The sequence below is a fragment of the Ursus americanus genome, chromosome 1 (assembly GCF_024610735.1).
Source record: "Ursus americanus isolate L20-20 chromosome 1, mUrsAme1.1.p, whole genome shotgun sequence".
In the NCBI taxonomy this organism is placed as follows: Eukaryota; Metazoa; Chordata; class Mammalia; order Carnivora; family Ursidae; genus Ursus; species Ursus americanus.
This window is the reverse complement of record NC_142127.1, coordinates 107389134-107412008: the sequence shown is the minus strand read 5'-3', so window position 1 is coordinate 107412008 and position 22875 is coordinate 107389134. Positions and strand designations below refer to the sequence as shown.

At 60.8% G+C, this 22875-nt stretch overlaps 1 protein-coding gene across 3 annotated transcripts; it reads right to left on the bottom strand.

Moving 5' to 3' along the window:
* Nucleotides 1-33: 33 nt before the first annotated feature.
* D2HGDH (D-2-hydroxyglutarate dehydrogenase) lies at nucleotides 34-22503 on the bottom strand. Of its 3 annotated transcripts, none has more exons than XM_045795842.2 (10): nucleotides 22425-22503; nucleotides 21160-21527; nucleotides 15767-15824; nucleotides 14913-15052; nucleotides 14016-14209; nucleotides 13337-13505; nucleotides 11336-11479; nucleotides 8407-8549; nucleotides 5667-5832; nucleotides 34-1186 (listed from the first exon to the last, which is right to left on the bottom strand). In XM_045795842.2, the coding sequence occupies exons 1-10, from the start codon at nucleotides 22493-22495 to the stop codon at nucleotides 927-929; spliced, it is 1713 nt and encodes a 570-aa protein (XP_045651798.2). In that variant the 5' UTR covers nucleotides 22496-22503; the 3' UTR covers nucleotides 34-926. The 3 variants fall into 3 exon arrangements, with proteins under 3 accessions (XP_045651798.2, XP_087721300.1, XP_087721308.1); XM_087865174.1 differs by having other exon boundaries at nucleotides 22419-22482; XM_087865182.1 differs by lacking the exons at nucleotides 14913-15052; nucleotides 15767-15824; nucleotides 21160-21527; nucleotides 22425-22503 and adding an exon at nucleotides 14384-14440.
* Nucleotides 22504-22875: the final 372 nt, after the last annotated feature.

The following is a 22875-nucleotide window of genomic DNA, read 5'->3' as shown; positions in this document are numbered from 1 at the left end:
AAGATTTTTCTAGTAACAGAAGCAAGGACAGTGTCGTGATTAATTCCCATTTTACTGGAAGTTCATGAAAGCCAGAAAGAGAAAACATGTCCAGCGTGCAGACCCTCTCCACAGCCTCGGGAGCGGGTTAGGGTGCAGCACGTGCTCCGAGCCTGTCCCGCGGTCAACACGCACTAGTGTACATCGGGGCTTCTCACCCTGGGCTCGTGGATGCTGGATGCAGAAGCAGAAGTGCAGACACATCTCCGTGGACGCATCACAACACACCACCAGGCTGAACCATTAACGACCAACCTCTGACAACTGTCTTCCCAACGGATGGGTCTTCTAGAAAATGGGGGAACGATGCCTTCCAGGGTGGAGACCATCCCTGTCGCTCTGGCTGAAATGTGGCCCCGGTCATCCACAAAGCCGCCGGTGACCGAGGCTGCTGGTCAGAGCTCCGAGACAGACTCCCACAGAGTCTGTCCCACGGAGCTCGTCACCTCTGCCGGGGACGCGCACTGCACGGGGGACCCCGTGACGGGACCACCCATGCCCCCTCCCACAGCTGCAGCCCACAAGCAGAGCGGAATGTGGCCTGGTCCCCGGAGTGGACAGAACTGCTTGCCCACCCGGACCACCCAGGACGTGCAGCAGGAGGCCCTCTCCCAGCCTGCAGAGCGGTGGACGGTGCCTGCGCACAGGCTGAGAGGGCAGACCGGGCGGCATCGGCAGCTCTCCGCTCTGCCGGCCCAACAGGACTGGCAGAGCAGCCAGGAAGAATCCCGCCCAGGGGCTGGCTCTGGCCCCTCCCACTGGTGGCTGGACCACCCCACCTGGTGCTGTTCCACCGGACGGAGTCCCACCAAGCTCACGCCAACCCTGCAGGCCCACCGCCACAGGCAAAACCAGGGTTGGACCAAGGCCCCTCCTGTGTCTCCCTGTCAGGCCTGGGCAGGCAGCGTCTTGTAGGGGTTCAGGATGCCCTTGGGGTCCAGGAGGGCCTTGAGCTGTTGCATGAGCCTCAGGGCCTCGGGCGGCTTGCTGTAGCCGAGGACGCCCCTCTTCTTGAAGCCCAGGCCGTGCTCGGCGCTGACACTGCCCCGCTGCCTGGCTGTCCACTCATACACATAGGGTTCCAGGGCATCCAGTAGCGACGGGCTGAAAGCCTCTGATGTCACATTGAGGTGCAGGTTACCATCCCCTACAGGGACAGGGATCCTTGGGTCAGGCTGGGCAAGCTGAGACCCCCTCCCTGACAGCCCCCAGTCCTGCCCTGCCCTCACGGCTGGTTCCGTGCCTCGTACCACTGGTCACTGGCCCGCAGTGACAGAAGAGGCCTGTTGGTGACCACTCCAAGTCCTCCTCCCCTCCACCTGCATGGCCCCCTCTGAGGGCTCCCAGCTCACAGTGACCGACCACCCACCTGGCCAGTGAGAGCCCTGGGCTCAGACCACACCCATGGCTCTCACCAGACCCACACCTCCCAGCAGTGCCAAGGGCAGCCTCTGAAGACAGCTTCACATGCCCTGAGGGGCAGGGAGCCTCCTTAGCCAGCAGGAGGGGCTCCTAGAGGCTGGAACAAACAGAGCCAACCCCAGGGCAACACAGGGGGCAGGCCTGGGGCCTCTGACCTGGTGACCTCGAGCTTCTCCTGCACCACCTTCCTCCAGGTCTGTCAGATGTAGGGAACACAAGAGGGACCCCTCTTCCACCAGGGTGGTCCCACTGCTACCCTGACGGCAGAGGCTCCAAACCCCCACGGAGGGACCTGCACACCATCGGCCAGCCTGGCACAGCCAGAATTCCTGCTGCCTCGGTGGTCCCACAGACCCCGAGCTGAGAACGTGAAGATGGGAGAGGTTCCAGCCGGGGGACCCCAGTCCCTGCCCCCACTCACACCCCCCGCACAAGCAAACCACCTCCGACCAGGCCTCAAGTCACCCCCACAGACGGACCCCTGAGATATATGAGCCCACACCAAAAACTCCACCACACCAGAGAAGCGGGCACCACGACCAGCAGCCAGCAAACCTGATCCAAAAGGCTTCAGATGCTGTAATTTCCAGAAACAGAACACAGATGTTTCATAGTTTACAGAAACAACAGATGAAGAAGATAAGACACTGATTAAGCGGGCTTCTTAAGCATCTCAACCAACATCCTAGAAATGGAAACTACCCATCACCGAAAGGTCAAAGTCAACAAACAGGTTTTGACGCGCGTTACTCGCAGCAAGAGATGAATGACGAGGAAGAGAAACGAAACAGGTGATCTGAACGCAGCGCGGAGTCAGAGCCCGGCAGCAGAGACGGTGGACAGGGAGCCGCTGGGCTGTGGCTCCAGGAAGATTGGGGCAGGGGGATGGGCAGAGACACTTGGGGACAGAAGGGCAGAGACGTCTCCACCACGACGCTCCGTCACCTCCTGTCCCTCCACAGGCAACGAGGCTGAGACTCGGGCAGAGGCCGCAACACCAGAACAGAGACGGACAGCAGGCGTGGCTGAGCCTCGGCCAGCACCGGCCACGCAGAACGGGAACACCGGCTCCGCTACACGGGGCGGGAGAGAGAACTACAATACGCTCCAGGAGGGGCGCCCGGGTGGCTCAGCCGGTGAGCCTCCGCCTTCCGCTCAGGTCATGCCCCCGGGTTCCCGGATCGGGTCCCACGTCCTGTCCCGCATCCAGTCCCGCGTCAAGCTCCCTGCTCAGCAGGGAGCCTGCTTCTCCCTCTGCCCCTCCCCTGGCTCGTGCACGTGCTCTCTCTCTCAAATAACTAAATAAAATATTTTTTTAAATAAATAAAAAATAGGGACAACGGATGACAAACTGCATGACAAAGAAACCCCACCTGCATGCCGGCTACGAAAGACACGTTCAAGCCGTGAGGACGAAAAACGGTTGAAAGTAATGATAGGAAAGCCACATCTCAGGAAAACACTAAACGCAAGGAAGCCGGTGTGACCAGATCCAAGGCCAGAGCAAGTCCGGCGGTCAGAAGAGTCTGTCATGATGAGAGAGTCCAAAACGAAAGGACGGGTGCGACCTGCCGTCCTCAAGGCCGACCGAGCCGCTTCTGACTGCCGCTCCGTAGCCGGGGCCCGCGGGACGCACCGCTCAGACGGCGAGTGCGGGCCGGGGGTCTGTGCACACGCTGGCGCCCCGGACCACACAGAGCACATTCTCCGCAAGGACTCGTGAACCGCTAGGAAAACCGACCGAGTGGAACACGCAGGTGGGACCAAGACTCGGCTCTCCGGTGACGATGCAAAAGACAAACCAGCAGTTTTAAAAACAGCTAGAAACTCCTGTAAGTTTAGAAATTCACGTTTCTGCCTAACTGATGGGTCAGAGAGACGAGAGTGGGAGTCAGAAACGGTGGGACCAAGTGTGTGTCAGAACGTGTGGGGTCGCAGCAGGGACGCCGGCGGCAGCGCACACAGCGGGGGCTCCCGGCAGCCGAGGCAGGCTGGCCTTGCCCTCCGCCCCGTCCACTCCCCAGAGCCCAGGGCTAAGGTCAGGGTGGCAGACAGCACAGAAACCAAAGGGCAGCGGACGGCAAGGACAGCCGGCAGCCTGGGGGCCAGGAGCCCAGAAGCCCAGCAGGCGGCGCAAAGCGCCAGACGCCGGCTCCCCCGCGCACCCTCCGGCTGAGTGCACAGACGCGAGGACACCTGGGCCCCTGAGCCAGAGTGACCAGATGGCTGTGCTGGCTTCACGGGGCCCCTCGCAGCTCACGCGGGCTCTGACGAGGTGGCACACAGGGACACTATTTAACAAGAGCCACGGTGGGGTCAGTGAGACTGGTACTGGGGGGAATCTAACCCCCGCGACAGAGCAGAGAGGCTGGAAGCCCTGAGGACTCCCGAGGTTAGAGGCGCTGCAGGACGCAGCTGACCGTGGAGAAGACACGAACAGTGAGGACAGCGGTGATAACACAAAACAAGACGGAAAGCAAAGAACAGCCGAGCCGAGCGCCCGTTCCTGGGAGGGACTGTAGGATCCACGAGCACACAACAGACTCAACGAGGAAAGACAAGAGGAACAGACCCAGTCAGGACCGAAAGGGGCCGCCCCACAAATGCCGACGCGACGCAGGAACGAGAGCACGAGGGACAACTCCGTGCCAACGCGCGTGAGATTTTACACGAAGTGGACAAACTCCCAGAAAAGACAATGACGGAAACCAACCCAGGCAGCTCGGACCGCCCGCAGCTACGGAAGAAACTGGCCTGTGGTCAGCCCCCTGCTGCCCAACACACAAACCCGTCGGCCCAAATCTTCACCACAGCTGCCCCCAGACGGCCAAGGAGGCAGCAAGGCTAACCAGTCAGACCCCTCGGTGCCCAAGGGAGAGACCGCCGCCACGCAGCTGTGGGGTGATGCTGGCGTCCAGCACGGACACAGGGAAGGAAGGGACTTACAGGACAGTACAGCCCAGGACAAGGCCGGGAAAACCCTGCACAGAACACAGGCACGCAGACCAAACAAAACGCAGAGGACGTGGCCGACCTGCGCAACCCCAGGACCACAGTCCCCCCCTGCAGAAGGCGGCCTGGCGGGAACGGCCCCGCTGACCCCAGGGAAACTGGCCCGGGTCGCCCCGCCAGACGCCAAAGAAGCTCTCGGCAGGCAGAGTAGGGGCCCTAGCTCCCCCCTGGCCAGGGGGATGCTGCGCTCAGTGCTCCCCGAGGAGGAGGACCGGCCCACGGTCTCCAGCTCCACACCCGCGGCCCTCGGTGAAGATGCCTGTCCTCCACCCCCGCTCAGGTGCCCGCCTCCCAGAGGCCACACCAGGCTTCCTCCCCAACGCTGGGTTCGTGAGCCCCGCATCTCTGCCCGCCAACGTTCCCGTTCAGATTGTCTGACAGTTTTTACTTTAACGTAGTCCAAGTTAGCACCCTCCTCCCAGGGTTCTGCCTCCCGTGTCGTCCTGAAGAAATCTCCCCATCTCAGTCACACACTCTCCTACCCCCTTCTCCAAATTTCAAACGTCGTCCTTCACAGGGGAGAGTCTAATCTGCGTGGATAGCACTATTTGGGGTGCAGACGGTGGGTGCCCCGAGCCACGGACTGTCCTCACCGTCCTCGATGCCGGACAACCTCCCACGTCCCCCCCCACCCTGGGGGTCACTGTCACACACCAAGCATCCCAGACGCGCCACTCACGGGAAAACCACCCGTGAAAACTGTCGTGACGACAAGTGTTCACAGATGCCAGGACAGGGTACGCCTGTGCCAAGCCCCTCACCCCATTTCTCCAGATCTTCCCCCATCTGCAGGAGGGAGCACCTGAACCCCCTCATACAGACAGGCTGGAGGAGGCTACGGGCATGGGGCCCTGCACCCCCCTGTACACGCGGCTTTCAGACGCCCGTTCCAAGGGCTGCCAAGAATTGAGAGGGAGAAACATTCTCTTCCAAAGAATTAATCACTTAAAACATAAAGCTTGATTTTTCTGCAAAAAAAGAATGATGTGAAACTAGTTTTCAAATGCTTGCACCTGGCGAGGGGGAGCGGGAGGGAGCCTGTCAGGGTTACCACAGGCCAGGCTGAGCAAGGTGCACCGGGGCAGCCGGCCAAACACAGACTGTTTCCAAAATACCCAAAGAACCATGAAGACGATGAAGGTTCTCCCAACAACCAGGATCCCCCATCACCGCCCGACCCCACAACAGCTCACCCAAGTGGCCATAGCCCACCACGTGCTTGGCCCGCGAGCCAAGGCGGGCGCGCAGGTCGGGCACAAGGTCATAGAGCCTCTCGGTGGGAAGGGAGAGGTCGTATTTGTACACGTAGCCGTCCCGGCTCAGCGCCTCTGAGATCCTCTCCCTCAGGGCCCACAGCGCCTAGGACAGACAGAAAACAGACCAAGTCAAAGGGGGCACCGCGAAGGCTGTCTGTGCTGACGGCAGTTAGAACGCTGGTGGCCTGGGGTGAGCGGGAAGGTCACCGGGGAACTTTCCAGGTGATAGCAATGTTGTGTCGTGACAAGCATGGGTCTCTGATCAGAGAGTCCGTACTGGACGAGGCCCCAGAATGCGGCCATGGCTCGCCCCAGGACACACCGAGGGCCTCTCTCCAGGAGGACGGAGGACACTCCGGGTGGCGCAGTTGGGAAAGGCTGGTCAGGGCTCAGGCAGGGAAAATACTGCAGACAAAGGGGACGGGCCACTGGGCCCTGGACTGCCCGAGACACACGCGGGCTGCGGGGGGACCGGGGAGCTGGCAGCTGGTGCAGGAATGTGAGGTGGGGGTGGGACTGAGGGGGCCTGGGGAGTGGGGGGAGCACCACATCACTGCCCTTCCAGACAGAGCCGTCCGTGGCTTACTGGCTTGGCTGCCTGACTGGTCACAGTGGACACTCGCAGTCCTGGTCACGGAGCAGAGGAAATGGTGCCCCATGTGCCACCACTCTGCTGTGGGGCTGGCCCCTGTCCCGCCCTCCACAAGTCCCCTAATTCAGGAACCGTTATGGCAAAATGTCCACGCGGAAAGGACTGGTTCGTCCTGCTTTTCCACATGACCACAGTGCCAGGACCGCCCCCAAAAGAACAGCAACAGCCCCTAACCGCCACGGACAGCAGCCAGTGTCTGGTCTCCCCAGGTCTCTCATCCACTTTTGGGGTCACTGCGAGGTCACTCTGTGCCCACTCCCCGACTCTCTGCACCCAACCTTCAGCAGCTCCCGCCCACCACCTTCCTCACACACCCAGGCCAGCAAGGACCCCGCACAGCTGGCCGACCCCAAGCTGGACCCCGAGCTGGAGCACTGCAGGGCCGTCCTGCCGCCCACGGGCTCCTCGCCGTCCATTCCTATCCGCCACATCCCACCACGGCCAAGACCTGCTCTCCCCTTGCCTGCCACCCACGCTCTCTGCTCATCCCACATCTCCAGAATGTTCTGGAACAGGACAGGCACAAGCGTCTTGGGGCCCCTGTGCTCCTGCAAAGATATCCTTGAGACCTGTTCCTGCTTCCCTCCAACTTTGCTCAAAGGCCCCCTCGGGGATGTCCCCCCGCCCCATGCCACATCCTGCCCACCAGGGCAATGCCCGTCTGGGAGGGAAGCCAGCCCAGCTGCTCTGGTGCTCCGGGGTCGTTTGAGAATGCCGCTGTGGAAGCAGCGGTCCAGACCGGGCAGGGACCCGCGTGGGCGCACGTGGTAGCCCCACGCCGCCCCACCGCAGGCAGCCGACTCACAGGACTCACTGTGGCCAACGAGCCTGGAGAGCGGCCTGCCCGCTCTCAGCACAAGTGTGAGCGCCAGCTTTCCTTCTGCCGGGGACGGGGCTGCTGCCCAGGCACAGGCCGGCACGCAGCAGGGGGCCTCTGTCCTCACAGCCCCGAGGCCAAGGGTTGCTCTCACTCTCACTGCTGACACGCAGCGTATTTAGGAAGAAACAGAGACAGACGTGGAGACACGGTTATGGGTCCTGGCAGCAGAGAACAGCACCAAGCCTGTCCCGGAAGTGAAGGACTTACCCACGTCCCTCCGGCTGGCACAGACCGCGCGACACTGCAGGAGATGCACGGGACACCCCTGCCCGGTCCTCCCTCCAGCGGGGAGGTCACCCAGTGGGGACAGTGGAGCGGGGGGCGGGGCAGGGGACAGTCAGGTCCTCAGTCCCCAACAGGACGAGACTGTGGCGTGAGGCCCTTCATCTGGAGGTGGGGTCGGACACACTTCAACAATTGGAACTCCTTACACTTGATATTTACCAAACACGCGAAAGAACCCTGAAGAAGGTTTAATAATGAGGTAGACCAAGAAACCCAACAAGTCCACCGTAAAAGCCAGCCTGGGACCCGGCTCCCCACTCAGCCCCAGGGGCGCCCAGATTCACATACAGCCCCACGTCTACCCTTGACCCTGCCCCTGCCGGCCACGCTGCACACCACAGCCCCAGGGACCACGGAACACAAATAGGGGACGGCAGCTCCCACCCCCGGGCCCCCCCGCGATGGTGACGATGGCTCCCAACACCCGGGCCCCCCCGCGATGGTGACGGTGGCTCCCACTGGGTGGCCCAGTCAGCTAAGTGTCCAGCTCTTGATTTCGGCTCAGGTCATGATCTCAGGGTTGTGAGATCGAGCCCCGGGTCAGGCTCACACTCAGTGGGGAGTCTGTTTGACATTCTCTCTCTCCCTCTACCCCTCCCTCCAACTCACGCTTATACACTCTCTCAAATAAATAAATATTTTTTAAAAAATAAATTAAAAAGAAAAGAATAAAATAAGATAAAATAACATATAAAACACCACTGATAACGACAAGGACCTAGAAGCACGTTTCCCAAGAGGCAGGACACCTGCTCACGTCCAGACACCACGCGCTCCGAGCTGGACAGGTGGCAGTGTGCAGACATCCTGGACCAGCTGAGCGCGAGGGAAGCAAGGAGGCCCCAGCAGCACACACGCACCTTGAGTTTCATCTGGTCTGTGGCCACGGTCCCATCCGTCACCAGGCCGGAGCTCAGCACCTGGTCCAGGAAGTCACTCAGCTTCTCAGCATCGTGCCCCGCTCTGGAGCCTGAGGTCTCGATTAGGACATAGAAGGGACTTTCTGGAAGGCACAGAAAGCAGGACGAACAGAGGCAGTCGGACAGAGCTAGGATGGGTCTGGGTTAGCCTGGCTGAGTGTCTCTGATGGCCCTTGTGTGGCCAACAGAGCCCAGGCAGCCCACAGAGCAGAAAGACTCTGGGCTTTATCTCCAGTGGCTTAAAAATAGGTCTTTCCTGGGGCGCCTGGCTGGCCCAGTCGGTTGAACGCCCGACTCCTGATTTCAGCTCAGGTCATGTCTCAGGGCTGTGGGATCGAGTCCTGGGTCGGGCCCGTGCTCAGTGGAGAGTCTGCTTATTCCTCTCCTTTGACTCCTGCCCCTGCTCTCCCATGCGCTCGCTCTCTCTCTCTCAAATAAATAAAGACAAATCTAAAAATAAAAATAGGTCCTTCCTGGGGTGCAGGCTGGCTCAGCTGGAGGAGTGTGCGACCTGACCTCAGGGCTGTGACTTCAACCCCCACACTGGCTGTAGAGATTACTAAAAAAATAATCTTGAAAAATAATGAAATAAAATAAGTAAAAATAGGTCTTTCCCTGGAAGAGAAACCACACTCTGCAGAAACACACCAACAGCCTTGGGCAGCCACGGGCACCTGAACGGGGGTGTGGGCAAGGAGGCCCCCTCACAAACCGTGATGGTGGGGAGGCCACGGGCCGAAAAAGAGACGACCGTGCCCGTGATGGCCTGTGATGCCCACAATGCTTAGCGCTACGTGCAAAAAGGCATGATTTTACCCAAGTTCGCTCTCTTCTAAAGCTTTTTAAAAATGCATTAGGAACTACAGAAAAATTTTAAGCTTGTCTCTTTTTCAAGGCTACTGTGAATTCATTTTCAACTTACTGAAATCAATACATGAAAACTCACCAAACGCACAGCTCTTCCTGTAGCACTACATAAAACGTGACTTCCAGAAAAACACTACAAGCCTGTCCTACTAGAAAGACAACAAGCGTTTCCCAGATATTGGCATTTTTCCAGGCTGAAATGTAAATTCTGCTCTTTAATTTATCATATGTCCTGGAAAACACTGCAGGTGTTTCAATTTCTATTGGCTCCTTTTCCAATTACAAAAGCAAAACACGCTTATAAAAGGGGATTTGGAAAATAAAAACAAGTAAAAATGAAAAAAACGAATTTCCCAGCCTGCCCAGTAAGCGAGTGTGTTTCAACAGCGCTCTTCCCCGTCTTCCATAGTCAAGGAGATCTGCACACTGAAACCTGCCCAGGACAGCGGGGTGGCCTGTCCTTTCCCCTAAACATGGTATTAGGAGCCGTCTTCCCACCCACATGCCCAAGGGCCACAGAGTGATCCGCCTGAGGACCCTCTATCCGCCCAGGGACACTGTCCACCCAGGGGCCCTCCGTCCGCCCAGGGAGGCTCTGTTTACCCAGAGACACTGCATCCACCCAGGGACCCTCCATCCACCCAGGGACCCTCTGCCCGCCCAGGGACCCTCCGTCTGCCCAGGGATGCTCTGTTTACCCAGGGACACTCCATCCACCCAGGGACCCTCTGTCTGCCCAGGGATGCTCTGTTTACCCAGGGACACTGTCCACCCAAGGACCCTCCGTCCGCCCAGGGATGCTCTGTCCACCCAGAGACACTCCATCCACCCAGGGACCCTCCGTCTGCCCAGGGATGCTCTGTTTACCCAGGGACACTGTCCACCCAAGGACCCTCCATCCGCCCAGGGATGCTCTGTCCACCCAGAGATACTCCATCCACCCAGGGACCCTCTGTCTGCCCAGGGACCCTCTGTCCACCCAGGGACCTCTGTCTGCCCAGGGACCCTCTGTCCACCCAGGGACCTCCATCCACCCAGGGAACCTCCGCCCACCCAGGGATGCTCTGTTTACCCAGGGACATTGTCCACCGAGGGACCCTCTGTCCACCCAGGGATGCTCTGTCCACTCGGGGACCCTCCATCCACCCATGTGCCCCCCATCTTTCCAGTGGTTGTATCACGTCTTCTTTACTACTGGACGTTTAGACTATTTCCTGTTTTATCGTACTAAAAGCAGCACCACCTCAAAAATTTAGAACATAAAGATCTTCCTACATTTATGACTGCTAGGGACTAAGTTGTGTTCCCCCCAAATTCCCACAGTGAAGCCCTAACCCACCCCAATGTGACTGTATTTAGAGCAGGGACCCATAGGGAGGTAATTAAGGTCACATAGGTCATAAGGGTGGGGCCCTGATCCCACAGGACTGGTGCCCTCAAGAAGAGGGAGAGCACCAGGGACCGCCCCCGACACATGAAGGCCACGTGAGCATACGGCAAGAAGGGCGCGGTCGGCCCGCACCAGAAACCGGCCGAGCCGCCCCGCGAAACCACCACCATTCCAGGAGGATCTCAGAAGTGAAAATACCAAGATCCACAGCGGAATGCTTCTCTCCTCTGGGTGCGTGATGCCAAATCGCTTTCTGAAACGCTGAATCTGAGTTCTACCCGCTACGTCGGAGAGAATGTGCTGCGGGCCTCCGCGGGCTGGTGGCTCCTCTTAGCTGAAGAGGAGCATTTCTGACCAGTGCGTTGTGGTTTCTCAAAGACCCTGGAACTCTGGCCCAACTGGCGGCATCGACGGAACCAGCTCTGGGGGCACGTTTACGACGAGCGTAAGAGAATCACACGCTTGGCCGTTACGGCGACGCTGGAGCAGCGGAGATTCCACAACTCCCTGCCGCTTCCCACTTCGTGGCCAGGACTGACGGCCTGTGAGTACCCCTACGACCCAGGGCATGAAGGCAGAGGAGGGTGCCGGCCGCCCGCTGGGGGTCAGTACCTTGCACTGGGCTGGCAAGGCGCAGGTGGCGCGTGACCAGCCACATGCACTCGGCATCCATGAACTCGTACGCGGACAGGATCTCCCCCAGCAGCCCCTTGCAGGTGGTGAAGGTCTGCAAAACCTCAGCAAAGCCCGGACAACCTGCAAAGGCAACAGGACCTCAGGCACAGGCACCGGAGCCCCAGCCAGACCCACCCGGGTACCCGTAAAGCAGCTGTGCCAACCGGCCCCAGCGGGTGGGGGTGCTGGCAAGCGAGGCGGCCCGCGGAGCAGCAGAGCTCCGCCACAGGGAACACGCACTGCCCAGCACCGCGCACATCACGGGTGGTGACATTAAGAAGGAAATGCCCGTCTGAGAACCCACAGCACTCAGGAAGGTGGCGGGAACCAGAGGGGCTGTGGCGCACACACACGGCCAGAAACGGGGTTGCGCTGGAAACGGCTTCGCTGCATTTCTCTCAGCACAGTGAGCACTCGGGTTTCCAGCAGCCCTGGGTAATTCATTCAACTTAGGCAACAAGGAGAGGGTCTGAGGTACCCAAGGCCCAGGGAGCTGGCCGTCCAGCGGCTGGGGGCAGATGGGAAGGGCCCAGGACACCGACCCTGCGCTGGGGAGGGGGTGGGACGCATGGGGTCTTTCTCGGTGAGAACGGACGCACTGACAGGCCCTGTGGGTGTCAGGGGAGTGTGTTCACAGAGCGCAAGGCCAGAGGCAGACGCCTACTGTGCACACCCGAGGAACACGTGGCGGTCCCACGGCTGCAAGGCGGGGCTGGTCGTGGGGGGCTCGGCCGCGTGGGGCCCACAGTTTACGGGAACACCGGTAAACGGAAAACAGACGGGAAACTACCCAGAATGTGACACGGGTGTAAGAGGGTGGAAACCGTGGGAGAGAGATCAAGAGGACAGACTGCAAAGTTGTGTCGTGGGTCCGATCGCAGTCCCAAAGGGAGAGGAAGACGGCACAGATGCCTCGAGCTGACGGGACACCCAGCCTCAGGTTTCGGAGGCTCAAAAGATCCGCGGTAAGCTGTGCTCTCATAGGCAACAACCCAAACCACAGACGACCAAAGACAAAGAGAAAATCTTTAAAGTGACCAAAGAACAAAGCACCAGAACCATGGAGGGCGGCCACGGAGGGCAGCCACGGAGGGCAGCGGGCCTCCCAAGGATCCACCGCGCAAGCGCGGGACGCAGGTGATCTTCAGCAGCCTCACTTGTGAACTAGCGGCAGTGTCTTCACGAGGGAGGGGAGTGAAGGCGTCCCGGACGGGCCAGCAGTGAGACCGAGGCCGCGCTTGCAGGGAGCACGGTCCCAACGCAGAAAGGCACGCCGAGCGGAGGAAACAGCACATTCGTGAGAAAACAATAATTACAGCCAGGGAGGTTAAAGAGACCATAAGATCCCGCATCCAGCTGTAGGTACAAACACCGCTGAACGCACCGAACAGACGGCCTGGGGAGGTAAGCCGCCCGTGGTGACTGCGAGGAGACTGGACGTCTCCATGGCTTCTCAACTAGCAGAGGAGACAAGGCAGGAGACGGAGCCACAGGAAGAGACGCAAGCCCATGTTCACAGTCTGCTGGAAGCAGAGGACCCAAGGGGCAGCTGGGGAGCCCTGTGGGGTCAAGGGGGCTCCGCACGCCAGAATGTCACAGGATGCACGGTGCGTCAACAGGGACAGTAGGGGGACAGGGCGGGCATGTGTTCCTACGGCTGTGACCGATTCAGGAATGAACACACCAGAACTGACACCGTTTCCCTCAGAGCCAACGAACGACACGGGGTGGCAGAGCTGAGCCGCCAGTTCCGCCACAGAACAGTGTGTCCTGCCCCCAGACGGGAGACGGGAGAGGTCCATTGCAGGCCTCGCTCTGGGGGCACCATGCCTCCGGAAACAGAGAAGCCAGGAGAGACAGGAACGGCGTCCCTCGTGTCAAGGGCAGGGCATCTGGGGGGTCAGGGTGCCAAGTGGTGCACCCGGATGGACTGCCTACCGAGGAAAGCCACGTTCACCGCCCTGGGCTTGGGCGGACACTGGATGGACACAGCCGTGATGACCCCCAGCGTGCCCTCCGACCCGATGAAGAGCTGCTTCAGGTCATAGCCTGTGTTGTCCTTCCGCAGGGAGCTCAGGCAGTTCAGGACAGTGCCGTCGGCCAGTACCTAGCCAAGGAGGAGAGAAACAAGGCCCTACACATGGGCCCTCACGGACGCCCCTCTCCTCCTGCCCCCACGCCCGGGGGGCCCTCAGAAAGCAGAGCCAGCAGGACTCCCACCCCAGTTGCAGGCCCTGGGGTGACCCCAGGCCTGAACGCGCCCAATCGGGCCGAAAGAAGGACTCAGGCTCCCACCCCCAGGGAGCTCAGGGCCCAAAGCAGGGCAGCGGGGAGGCTGGGCAGAGGCCGTTGCAGAGAATCACGCTGCGCCAGCCGCACCCTGTAGACTCCTCATCCACAAGGTGTCCGACCTCACCCTGCACCACCCCAGCCATCCCTGAAACCCAGAGGGAGTGCCCGAGGGGGCAGAGACCCCACAGAGCCAAGCCGAGTCGGGGCCCCTGCGGAGACCTCATACGCTGAGCACACTCGGCCCTGGGAAGAGGCTGGGGGAGCCGGGCCCCTTGGACATGGGCACGGGGGACACAGAGGAAGGCGGGCTGGTGCCCCTGCTCACCACTTCCAGGCCCAGGACAGTCCCGTGAAGGGAGCCGTAGCGCAGAAACCGCAGGCCGCCTGCGTTGGTTGCCACGTTTCCCCCGATGTGGCAGCTGCCCTTCGCCCCCAGGTCCAGCGGCATGACGAAGCCCCTCTCCTCCACGTACCGGCTGAGCTCCTCCAGGACACAGCCCGCCTGGCACACCAGGGTCCCTGCCGAGCGAAAGCACAGCCGCGGGGGCTCTCAGCTCGGGAGGACCCAGGAGACCCACCACGGTGTCTCTGCGGGGGTCAGCCGCCCGGGACAGTTGTCCCCCTCAGAACCCGGACCAAGGAAAAGGAGCATGTCCCCCAACCCATCCCCCAGAAGTGACCTTCATGATTTACCATGAAAACAGAAGAGAAACTGATGCGGCAAAACTGAAGAAGAAAGTCTGACCCCAACACACACAGTCTTGTGGAGGGAAGGGAAGAGAGCATCGCTAGAAAGCAGTGGCTCCTCGCCTGGGGGCGATCCCACCAGCAGGGCACGTGTGACGACCTGAACACATGTTCGCTTCGGGGCACTGCTGGAACAGAACTACGGTGCCCAGGAGCCCCCAGCACAGAGAATGACCGCCCCAAACGCCCTGCTGGAGAGACAAAGCCCCGTGTTGCTGGGGCCGCTGAGCGGGAAGCACCTCGATACTGTCTTGTACCCCATCCTTGCACCCCATTCACAAGGGCAGAAAGGGCCATCCTGGTCAGAAAATGTCAGAGTCGGGGGGGGCTGCAGCAACAGCCCACCCCCTTCACTCAGTCCCGCAGCACAAGCCACCTGAGTGACCAACTGGAGAGCACCCCCAGGGCAGACAGAGCGGGGCCTCTCCTCCCCTGCCCGGGTCCCCCCCGCCGCCTGGCCGCAGTGCGGGCTTACCGGACACGCTGTGGAAGCTGATGACCTCGTTCATCAGGGCAGTGGACAAGATGATCTCATCAAAGACGGGCACGCTGCCCCCCACCATGCCCGTGTTTCCCCCCTGCGGGTTCACAGCCAGGTTCCTCTCATGACAGTACCTGGGACAAGCACAGGACGGACATCGGGGCCCCTTCTCTCCACCCGCACCACCATCCCTGCAGGATATGCTCCAGGCCAACCCCAGCTGCGAGCCCACCGAACCCCGATTCCCCTTTCCTCCTGCCCGTGGCCTCCATGGGGGCATCCTTGGTCCCCGTGCATGGCCGCGAGTCTGAGGAGGCCCCGGTCTACCACCAACCGGCCCTGAGCCCTGAGGCTGCACGTCCTGGCTCACAGACGGGGTGGCACCCAAGGCCAAACGCCCCGAGAGGCCACGCCTCTCCCTGCAGAGTGCCAGGCCCAGCAGCACCCCCTGCTGTTCACCAGGAGCAATGCAGCCCCCCACTCCCGCGTGTCCATCAGAAACGGGCCTGGAAGCGTGAGCAGCACCTAGACGGCCCAAGGCAGAAGGAAGAGAAGCCCCCACATCACAGACACACTGTGACGGCAGCTGACCACACCGGGCAGAGAAGGGGAAGCCGGGCAAGCAAACCTCACTGGGGGCTACCTCTGGAGGGAAGACACTGTTTGCTTTCCCGGTTTGTTTTCTTTACGTTTTCTGTTTTCCAATTTTCCCAAAATCAGCGTGAGTTTTACTGACGTAGAACAATGAAAGGGTGCTGTTTGCAAGAAAAGGCCTGTCTCCCTCCTGCTGCGGGCCCTCCCCAGTCGCCCGCCGCTGCTCCCTGGGCCCCGCGGTGCGGGCTCCTCACCTGAGGATGTGAGCCACCTCCTGGGAGGTCCGGGGCCTCAGCAGCACCTTGCTACAACCTGCAACACCAAGGAGCCCGTTACACACACAGAGGGCAGTGCTCAGTCGACCCCCGCAAACCTCAGGGACACGGGCCAGCTGTCAAAAACGGGCCCCGCCTCCCGCGGCACAGAGGCCACGGCACGCATGTCCAGGCCCACGTCCACGGCCAGGGGCACCTGCCTGGCTGCTCGCCAGGAGTGACCCTGTTTCCCTCCATTACTGCACATCTCTTGTGGGGAGACACTTGGGCCACGACCTGCCGCGGCTCGAACCTGCACCCACCACAGCGACAGATGACCGGCTTTGCCCGAAGGGGCTCAGGGTGGTTGCCAAATGGCAACATTCCAAATCCATCCCCCCACCTGTGTTTGGCACTTGACTTTCCACCGTGGGGGTGGGGGGGCTTCCACCCCCCTCCTGTATGTGTTTCATCAAAGCCACGTGTGCTCCCGGCTCGTTGTAAGTACCAGGGGATGGCTCTCAGCTGCGGCGATTTACGGGACGCCCGCGGGTAGCCGGTGGGAGCCCCTGGACGCCAGCCCGCTGGTGTTCCCGACCACCGCCTCCCCGACACAGGCAGGCTCTCTCTGCCCTTCTGACTCTGTTCCCAGGGAAGAGGCTTCGGGAAGGCAGGAGGCACAGGGCACCCCCACTGCCCCATGTCGGTGACTTCTCATGCGGCTTTGAGCTCTGACTGCAGTTCTTAGCTTACAGTTTTTTTATGAAGGGCTAAGTTCTGAACACTCATAATCCTTGTTTTAAATATAATTTAATCATGCAGCTGCGGAACCTAAGTTTTAATAATGGCTGTGTTTCACGACCGGCTTGATACAAAATTCTAACAGTTTTTCGGTAACCAGCTCTCCCAGCACACCCCTGCGCCTGAGCCTCCGGGAGGCCCTGGGATTCTAGTGTCCGCCTTAGGACACTGGCCGAAGGGAGGCAGCTGCGGACGTGCTGCTGGCTGATGACTGCATTTGCTTCTGGAACGTGTGGGAGGAAGCAGGGAAGGGATCTTCAGGCAGGCTGCCCCCGAGGTTCACTGAACCTCAGCCATGCCCCGGTCTCCTCTCTCATGTGCACGGAGCCGCGGAACCTGAGGGACTGACTGGAAGGAACAGAAGGGAAAACAGAAGCGGGAAAGGCTTCAGTGCAGAAGGAACAGAGCCAGAGCTCTGGAGGGGCCAGGTCAGGGAGGAGCTGAGGCTGCAAGCTTCCACCTCTCTGGCCCTCGGCTCTCGTCCTTCCGCTCGAGAAGGGCAGACTGAGCAGAGGGGGTGGGGGACAGATGCTTTCACTGGTCTCAGCAGCACAGTCCGCGCTGCCCACACCTGCCACCTGCCTCTTCTGCCCTCTTGGCTTCCCAGCAGCCCTCGGAGGGCTTCGCTCACGCGGGGTGCCACTGGGCTTGGGGTACGGAAGGGCCCTGCTGGGGCATGGCCTGTCACCCGTTGCAGCACGCACACCCCAGCACTCCCAGCCGGCTGTCCCCCTGTCTTCCTCCCGGTGACCACAGTGCCCAGTTACGTCAGGGTCAGCAGACCCCACGCGCAGGCCAAGCCCAGCCCAGCCTGCGTGTGTAAGAGGAGCCCTGTGGAAACAGTTTGAGGCCTGTTTACTCGGTTGTGGCTGCTTTCAGACAACGGGCTGTGGCAGAGACCCAGTGGCCGGCAAGCCCCAAACCTTCCCCATCTGAACCTCTGCAGGACGCTGCTGACCCCGACAGGTGAGACTTTCACCTCAAACTTGTGTCCTGCCTCTTCTCTCCCAGCAGCCTGTCCTCCGCCCTGGGCCAGCTGCTCGGCCCAGGGGCACGACACCCCATCCCTGGAACCTGGGCTGAGGGTCTTGCTCCCCAGGCTCTGGGAACGACTTCTGGCTTGCTTCCTCCCACCCCTGGGCAGCAGTCCCTGGGCCCTCCCTGTCCTGCCTACTGGGGGACAGGCAGCAGTCACACGTCCCCCCTCCCACAGCTCCCACTGCCTCCCCCAGCCTCACATCAGCAGCGCCCACCTGCTTCTGCACGGACCCCACTGCCTTTCCCCGCAAGACTGTGGCCCCTCCCTGGCCCGGGTCCCTCCACGCCTGCCTCCTGGCTGACTTCACGGCGATCCCCGTTTCTCACCAACCTACCAGATCATTCCCTCCCACCTGATTCACCTGCTGCAACGGCAGGCTCGTCCAAAACCAGCCCTGAAAAGGAAAAAAACGTCTTCTCTTGACCCCATCCCAACCTCCCGCCCACCGTCCCCTTGACAGCACATGCAAGACGGGGTCACGTCTGCCTCCCAAGCCCCCATGGACGTCCCTTCCACAGGATGGACAACCTCCTGCCACGGTCCCCAGCACGGCAGCTGCTCCTGACCTGGCGACCCCTGGTGACCCCTGGCGACCCCTTTCTTCACACACGCACCGGGTTCTTCTCAGCCCCGGCCACACCTGCTCACCCCCACGGGCCATAGCGGTCACCAGCCTCCTCAGACACTGGTGCTGCCCGGGCCCTGCCCTGGGCTAGCTGGCTCCACAGCCCAACAGGCCCCTTCATGCGTCCATGTGGACTTGTCCGGACCCGAGTTCTGGTTTCCCCACAGAGCGGCTCCTCCTGCCATTTTCCCAGCAAATGGAAGGCCAGTTCTGCAACTGCTCCGGCCGAGGGTCCCTGCACCCTGGCTCATCTGACACCCTATTTGCCCAACAGCACATCTTGGACACTTCCTTCCGCACGCACAGAACCCAGTACCATTTCACCTGACCACCCCTCGAAGACTCATGCTCTCCTCCCAGCTTCCACGACTGGGGAGTGAAAGCTTCTTCCTGACATGGCAACCACAGTCAGACCACAGGCCCCTCTCTCCTGGCCTCCTAGGAGCTCTGTTACTAGCACTCACACGGCCCTCGAGGTCTCAATGACCTGGCCCCTCACTCTCTGACCTCCCCCTCATCCATCCACTCCAGCTGTACATGGGTCTCAGGGCTCCCCAAACACGCCAAGCATGGTGTTGCTCAGAGGCTTTGCATTGGGTATTCCTGTCCCAGAACACCCTTCCAGACAGCTTCCCCAGGCTCCAAGGAAACAGCCTGTGCTGGGGGACTCTCCTGGGCGCTCGTGTCCACCTGGCATGCAGCCCACCCCCTGCTCATGCCACTGCCCCTCGGGTGAGCCTCCTGTCCATCTTCACGTTTGGGACCCCCAGCCCTGCACTCAGTGCAGACACACAGAGAGGTGCTCACTGAAGTTTATGGGGTCCGCCCATGAGCAAGTGATCTCATTTTTGGACAGGATACCTATTAACAGTTTCCATTCCAAATAAAATCCATTTTTAAGAAAACTGTAAAATCCGAATCAGCTTTTACTACTATATTTTCTATAGAACTCCAAGATTAAAATGTTAAATGATTGTAAGTTTAGACACACTTTCTCCCCAAAAGAAGGCCACAGAAACAGGTTATTTAGACAAAAAGTGAACAAACTACTTCAACAGACACCCCCTGGGCAGCTGTTGCGCACTCAGTCCCGCGGATTCAGAGAGGAATAAACCCCACTGCCACCTCCTGAGCTCAGGGTGTCAGCAGCCGGGGGCGGGGGTCGTCCCCACGAGCACACAGACACAGACCCAGCTGCCAGCACACGGCCAACCGCTGTCCAGGGAGGGGAGGAGACAGTGTCGGTCCCAGTTACAGCATGCACTTGCTCTGAAAGCCCCAGCGGAAAGACACCCCAAGCCCTGAGCACCCAGCACACTGGTTCTTACCCCTGAGGTGAGAGCCCCATCCCCAGCTTGTGGGGTTTGGCGCTCAGGCAGCAGCACCGAGCCAGGATTGGGGCCCAGCTTGGCTGAGCCCAGGGTGCACCGCAGGAGTGGGGAGACATCCCCCACCCCCCCACTGTGGGGTCCTGACTTAGCAGGCAGGGTGGGGCTGGAACCCCCCCAGTCTGGGCACTGGGCCATAAAGAACAGTCCGAGGAGGGTGCCTGGGTGGCTGCATCGGTTAAAAGTCTGCCTGGGATCGAGCCCCGCGTCAAGCTCCCTGCTCAGTGGGGAGCCTGCTTCTTCCTCTCCTCCCCACTCCTGCTCTCTCCCACTATCTGTATCACTATCTCTTCGCCATCTCTCTCAAATAAATAAACAAAATCTTACAAAAAAAAAAAAAAGAACAGTCCGAGGACTTCGAAGGTCTCCGGCCCCTGTCTTCCCTGTGAGTAGTGAGTCTCTGTTATCTGAGCCCACACCCTAACTCCACGTGCTCGAGACGGGCTATACCTCCAGGCTGCAAGCTGGTCTGGACCCTCCCTTGGAGTTTCTCCCACCAACGCCACAACATCCCCTTGACTGCTCCTTCGAGTCCCACGTGCGCTGGCTCCGTTGCTGCCTGTGGACCTGGCTGCCCGGCGTGCCCTGGCATTACATGTTTAATACGGAACTTTGTTGTAAACTGGCTGTCTTCTCCTCTCTTTGACATTCTAGCAAGAAAATCGTATTGGTTTTTTGTAATTGTCTGAATACACAGCTTACGTTATCTCTGAAAACGTTTCAGGACAGAACACAGAGTGTTACAAGATCCTTCTTATGGGAAAGGGTGTGCTGGGTCTGGAAGGCTGAGCATCCCCAGGGGGGCGCACAGGCCTGTGCCACTGCAGACAGGAATGTTGGGAGGAGGGAGGCGTGGGCGGCCAAACCAGCAGCCCTGCATCTTGCCCTAGGGAGCGGCCATGGGTGGACTGGGCCTCCCAAAGTATGTCTACATCCTCTCCCTCGGAGTCTGTGCACATGACCTTATTTGGATAAAGGATCTTTACATACATGATCAAGGTAAGGGTCCTGAGATGAGACGGTCCTGGATTGAGGGAGAGGCCAGGTGTCCTTATAAGAGAAGCAGAGGGAGATCTGAGACACAGACACCCAGGGAGAGGCCACATGGAGACGGAGCCAGACACGGGAGTGAAGCGGTCACAAGCCCGGGGGCGCCTGGAGCCCCCAGGAGCTGGACGAGGCAGGAAGGAGCCTCCCTGAGCCTCTGGAGGGAGCACGGCCCGGCCTGTACCTTCACGTCAGACCTCTGGCACCCAGACCTGGGAGACGGTCGGCTTCTGCTGCCCACAGTGTGTGTTTCTCTGTCACAGCAGCACATCCCTCAGAGTGGCCAGGAGGCCGTTTTATCTTTCAATTTGCAGGCGTCACCCACCACCAATAAACTCCTTCGAATGCAGTTCTCAAAACACTTTAAAACCACAATACAGCTTCTCTTCCGCACAAGAAGGTGTATGTGCCAGCTACCCCGTGCTCCCCCACCCAAAGTCCATCACACGCCCATCTTCCTGACGCGGTGTGGTGTGGACAGACCCTCACTCACCTCGGACCGTTCTCAGCCAGTCCACATTCGAAGCCTCCAACACCTCTGGGTCTGTGATGACCCGGCCGGGGACGATGCGTGCAAAGGCTGCCAGGTCGTCCTCAGACACCACGGAGAACGGCAGCCGCGTCACGGGGTAGCGCTCCTGGGTCAGCACCACCTTGGGGGCACTAGGGGGTGTGGAGGAGCTGCTTCTGCAGACCAGGGGGCTGGTGACTGTGGCCCTCCAAGGGCTGAGAAGGCTGGGGGCCCCCGACACCCCTGCCCATGTCCTGTGCTGCACAGAGGCTCCCCGAGCGCACGCCACCTGCCGCCGGCAGAGCCACACCAGCTGCCTGGGCACCAGATGAGGCACCATCGCTCCTGCCCTAAAAAGCAAGTGAGAGGACCTGTAACTCTGGAACACTACAGAGAGGGAGCCCAGCGCCGCCCAAGTCCAGGTCTGGTCCGGGAACCGAGGTGTCTTCCAGCGTGAGGCACTGAGGTTTTGGCGTGCGGGAGAGGCGTGCTGGAGGGCACGCGGGACAGAGGCCCTGGGCGGGCTGCCCTTGCGCCTGACCCAGGCACGGTTTCCCTGCAGGACTCCCCTCCGGGGAATTCACTGGGCTGCCTCGCTGGCTGGGAGCTGGCTGAGTTAGATTCTAACATTTGCAACAACATAGCTCCCTTTCAACCCCTCCTGCTTCAGGACAAAGCCAGGGTCTAAGGCACTAAAAGGGACGATGCCACTGAATCATACAATTTTAAATGGCTGAAATGGTAAATTCTATGTTTTATGTCCATGTTGTCACAAGTTTTTAAAGTGCAGAAATTAGAAACAAGGGTGGAGAAGGGAAGCTTCCCTGGCTGCCCGCCGAGCTGCAGGCCGGTCCTGCACCTGCACCCGCTGGCCCGCACAGCCTCCCGGGCGAGGGCACAGGGCACAGGGCACAGGGGCGCGCCCCTCCGCCGGCTACTTCGCACCCGGAGCTCGGACCACCCGAGCCGGAACCTGGGGCGGTGCTGCCCGCTGGGTTCGCGCCCGCCCCGTGCGCCCGGAAAGTGAGCGCGCCTCCCCCCGCGCGACGCGGCCGTCGGGGCAGCCCACGGGGCAGAGGGCCGGGACCCGGGCCGCCCACGCCGGGGAAGGGACGCAGCCCCGCGGGCTCGCCCTCAAGGACGGCCTCGACGCGCACCGCCCCGCCGCCCCGCCGCCCCGCCGCCCCGCCACCCCAGCTAGGACCCCTCGCTCCAGGCCCCCGGCGGCCGCGCGCGCGTACACTCACGTCCGCGCCCCCGGCCCGCCGCCGCCGCTAGCGTTGCACGGCCCAAGCCGGGAGCGACTGAGCATGCGCATTGGAGCCCTCCGGCCCCGCCCCCGCGCTCCCTAGTCCCCGCCCCCCGCAGGACAGGCGACTTCCAGGCCTAGTCCCTTGCCCTGCGGGCGGCAGGTGCACCGGGCTCTTACTTCGGTGCACCGCGCACCGCGGGACAGCGGGCCTTGACCCGTGTCCGGCACTGCCCAGCAGGGCTCCCCGCACACTCTCCCGGCCCTTTCCGAGGGCCGGCTCCACCCTGGCCCACCCTGACTGCCCCTTTCCTCGTCCTGCTGCGGGGTTTCCTCCAGCGAACTCTGCCCCCCCCCAAGGGTCTCTGGCTACCCCGAGAGAACTGTCCCCGGATCCCCCCAGACCTCTGCCTCCAGCAGGGAACTCTGGCTCCCAAGCACCCAGCACC

Excerpts from the sequence above, each read along its gene's own strand:
- D2HGDH (XM_045795842.2), bottom strand. The coding sequence starts at position 22,495 with ATGCGCATGCTCAGTCGCTCCCGGCTTGGGCCGTGCAACGCTAGCGGC. Across the intron at positions 15,825-21,159 it reads CTGGCTGAGAACGGTCCGAG|GTTGTAGCAAGGTGCTGCTG; the intron begins GTGAGTGAGGGT and ends TTGGTGTTGCAG. Across the intron at positions 15,053-15,766 it reads GAGGTGGCTCACATCCTCAG|GTACTGTCATGAGAGGAACC; the intron begins GTGAGGAGCCCG and ends TGCTTGTCCCAG.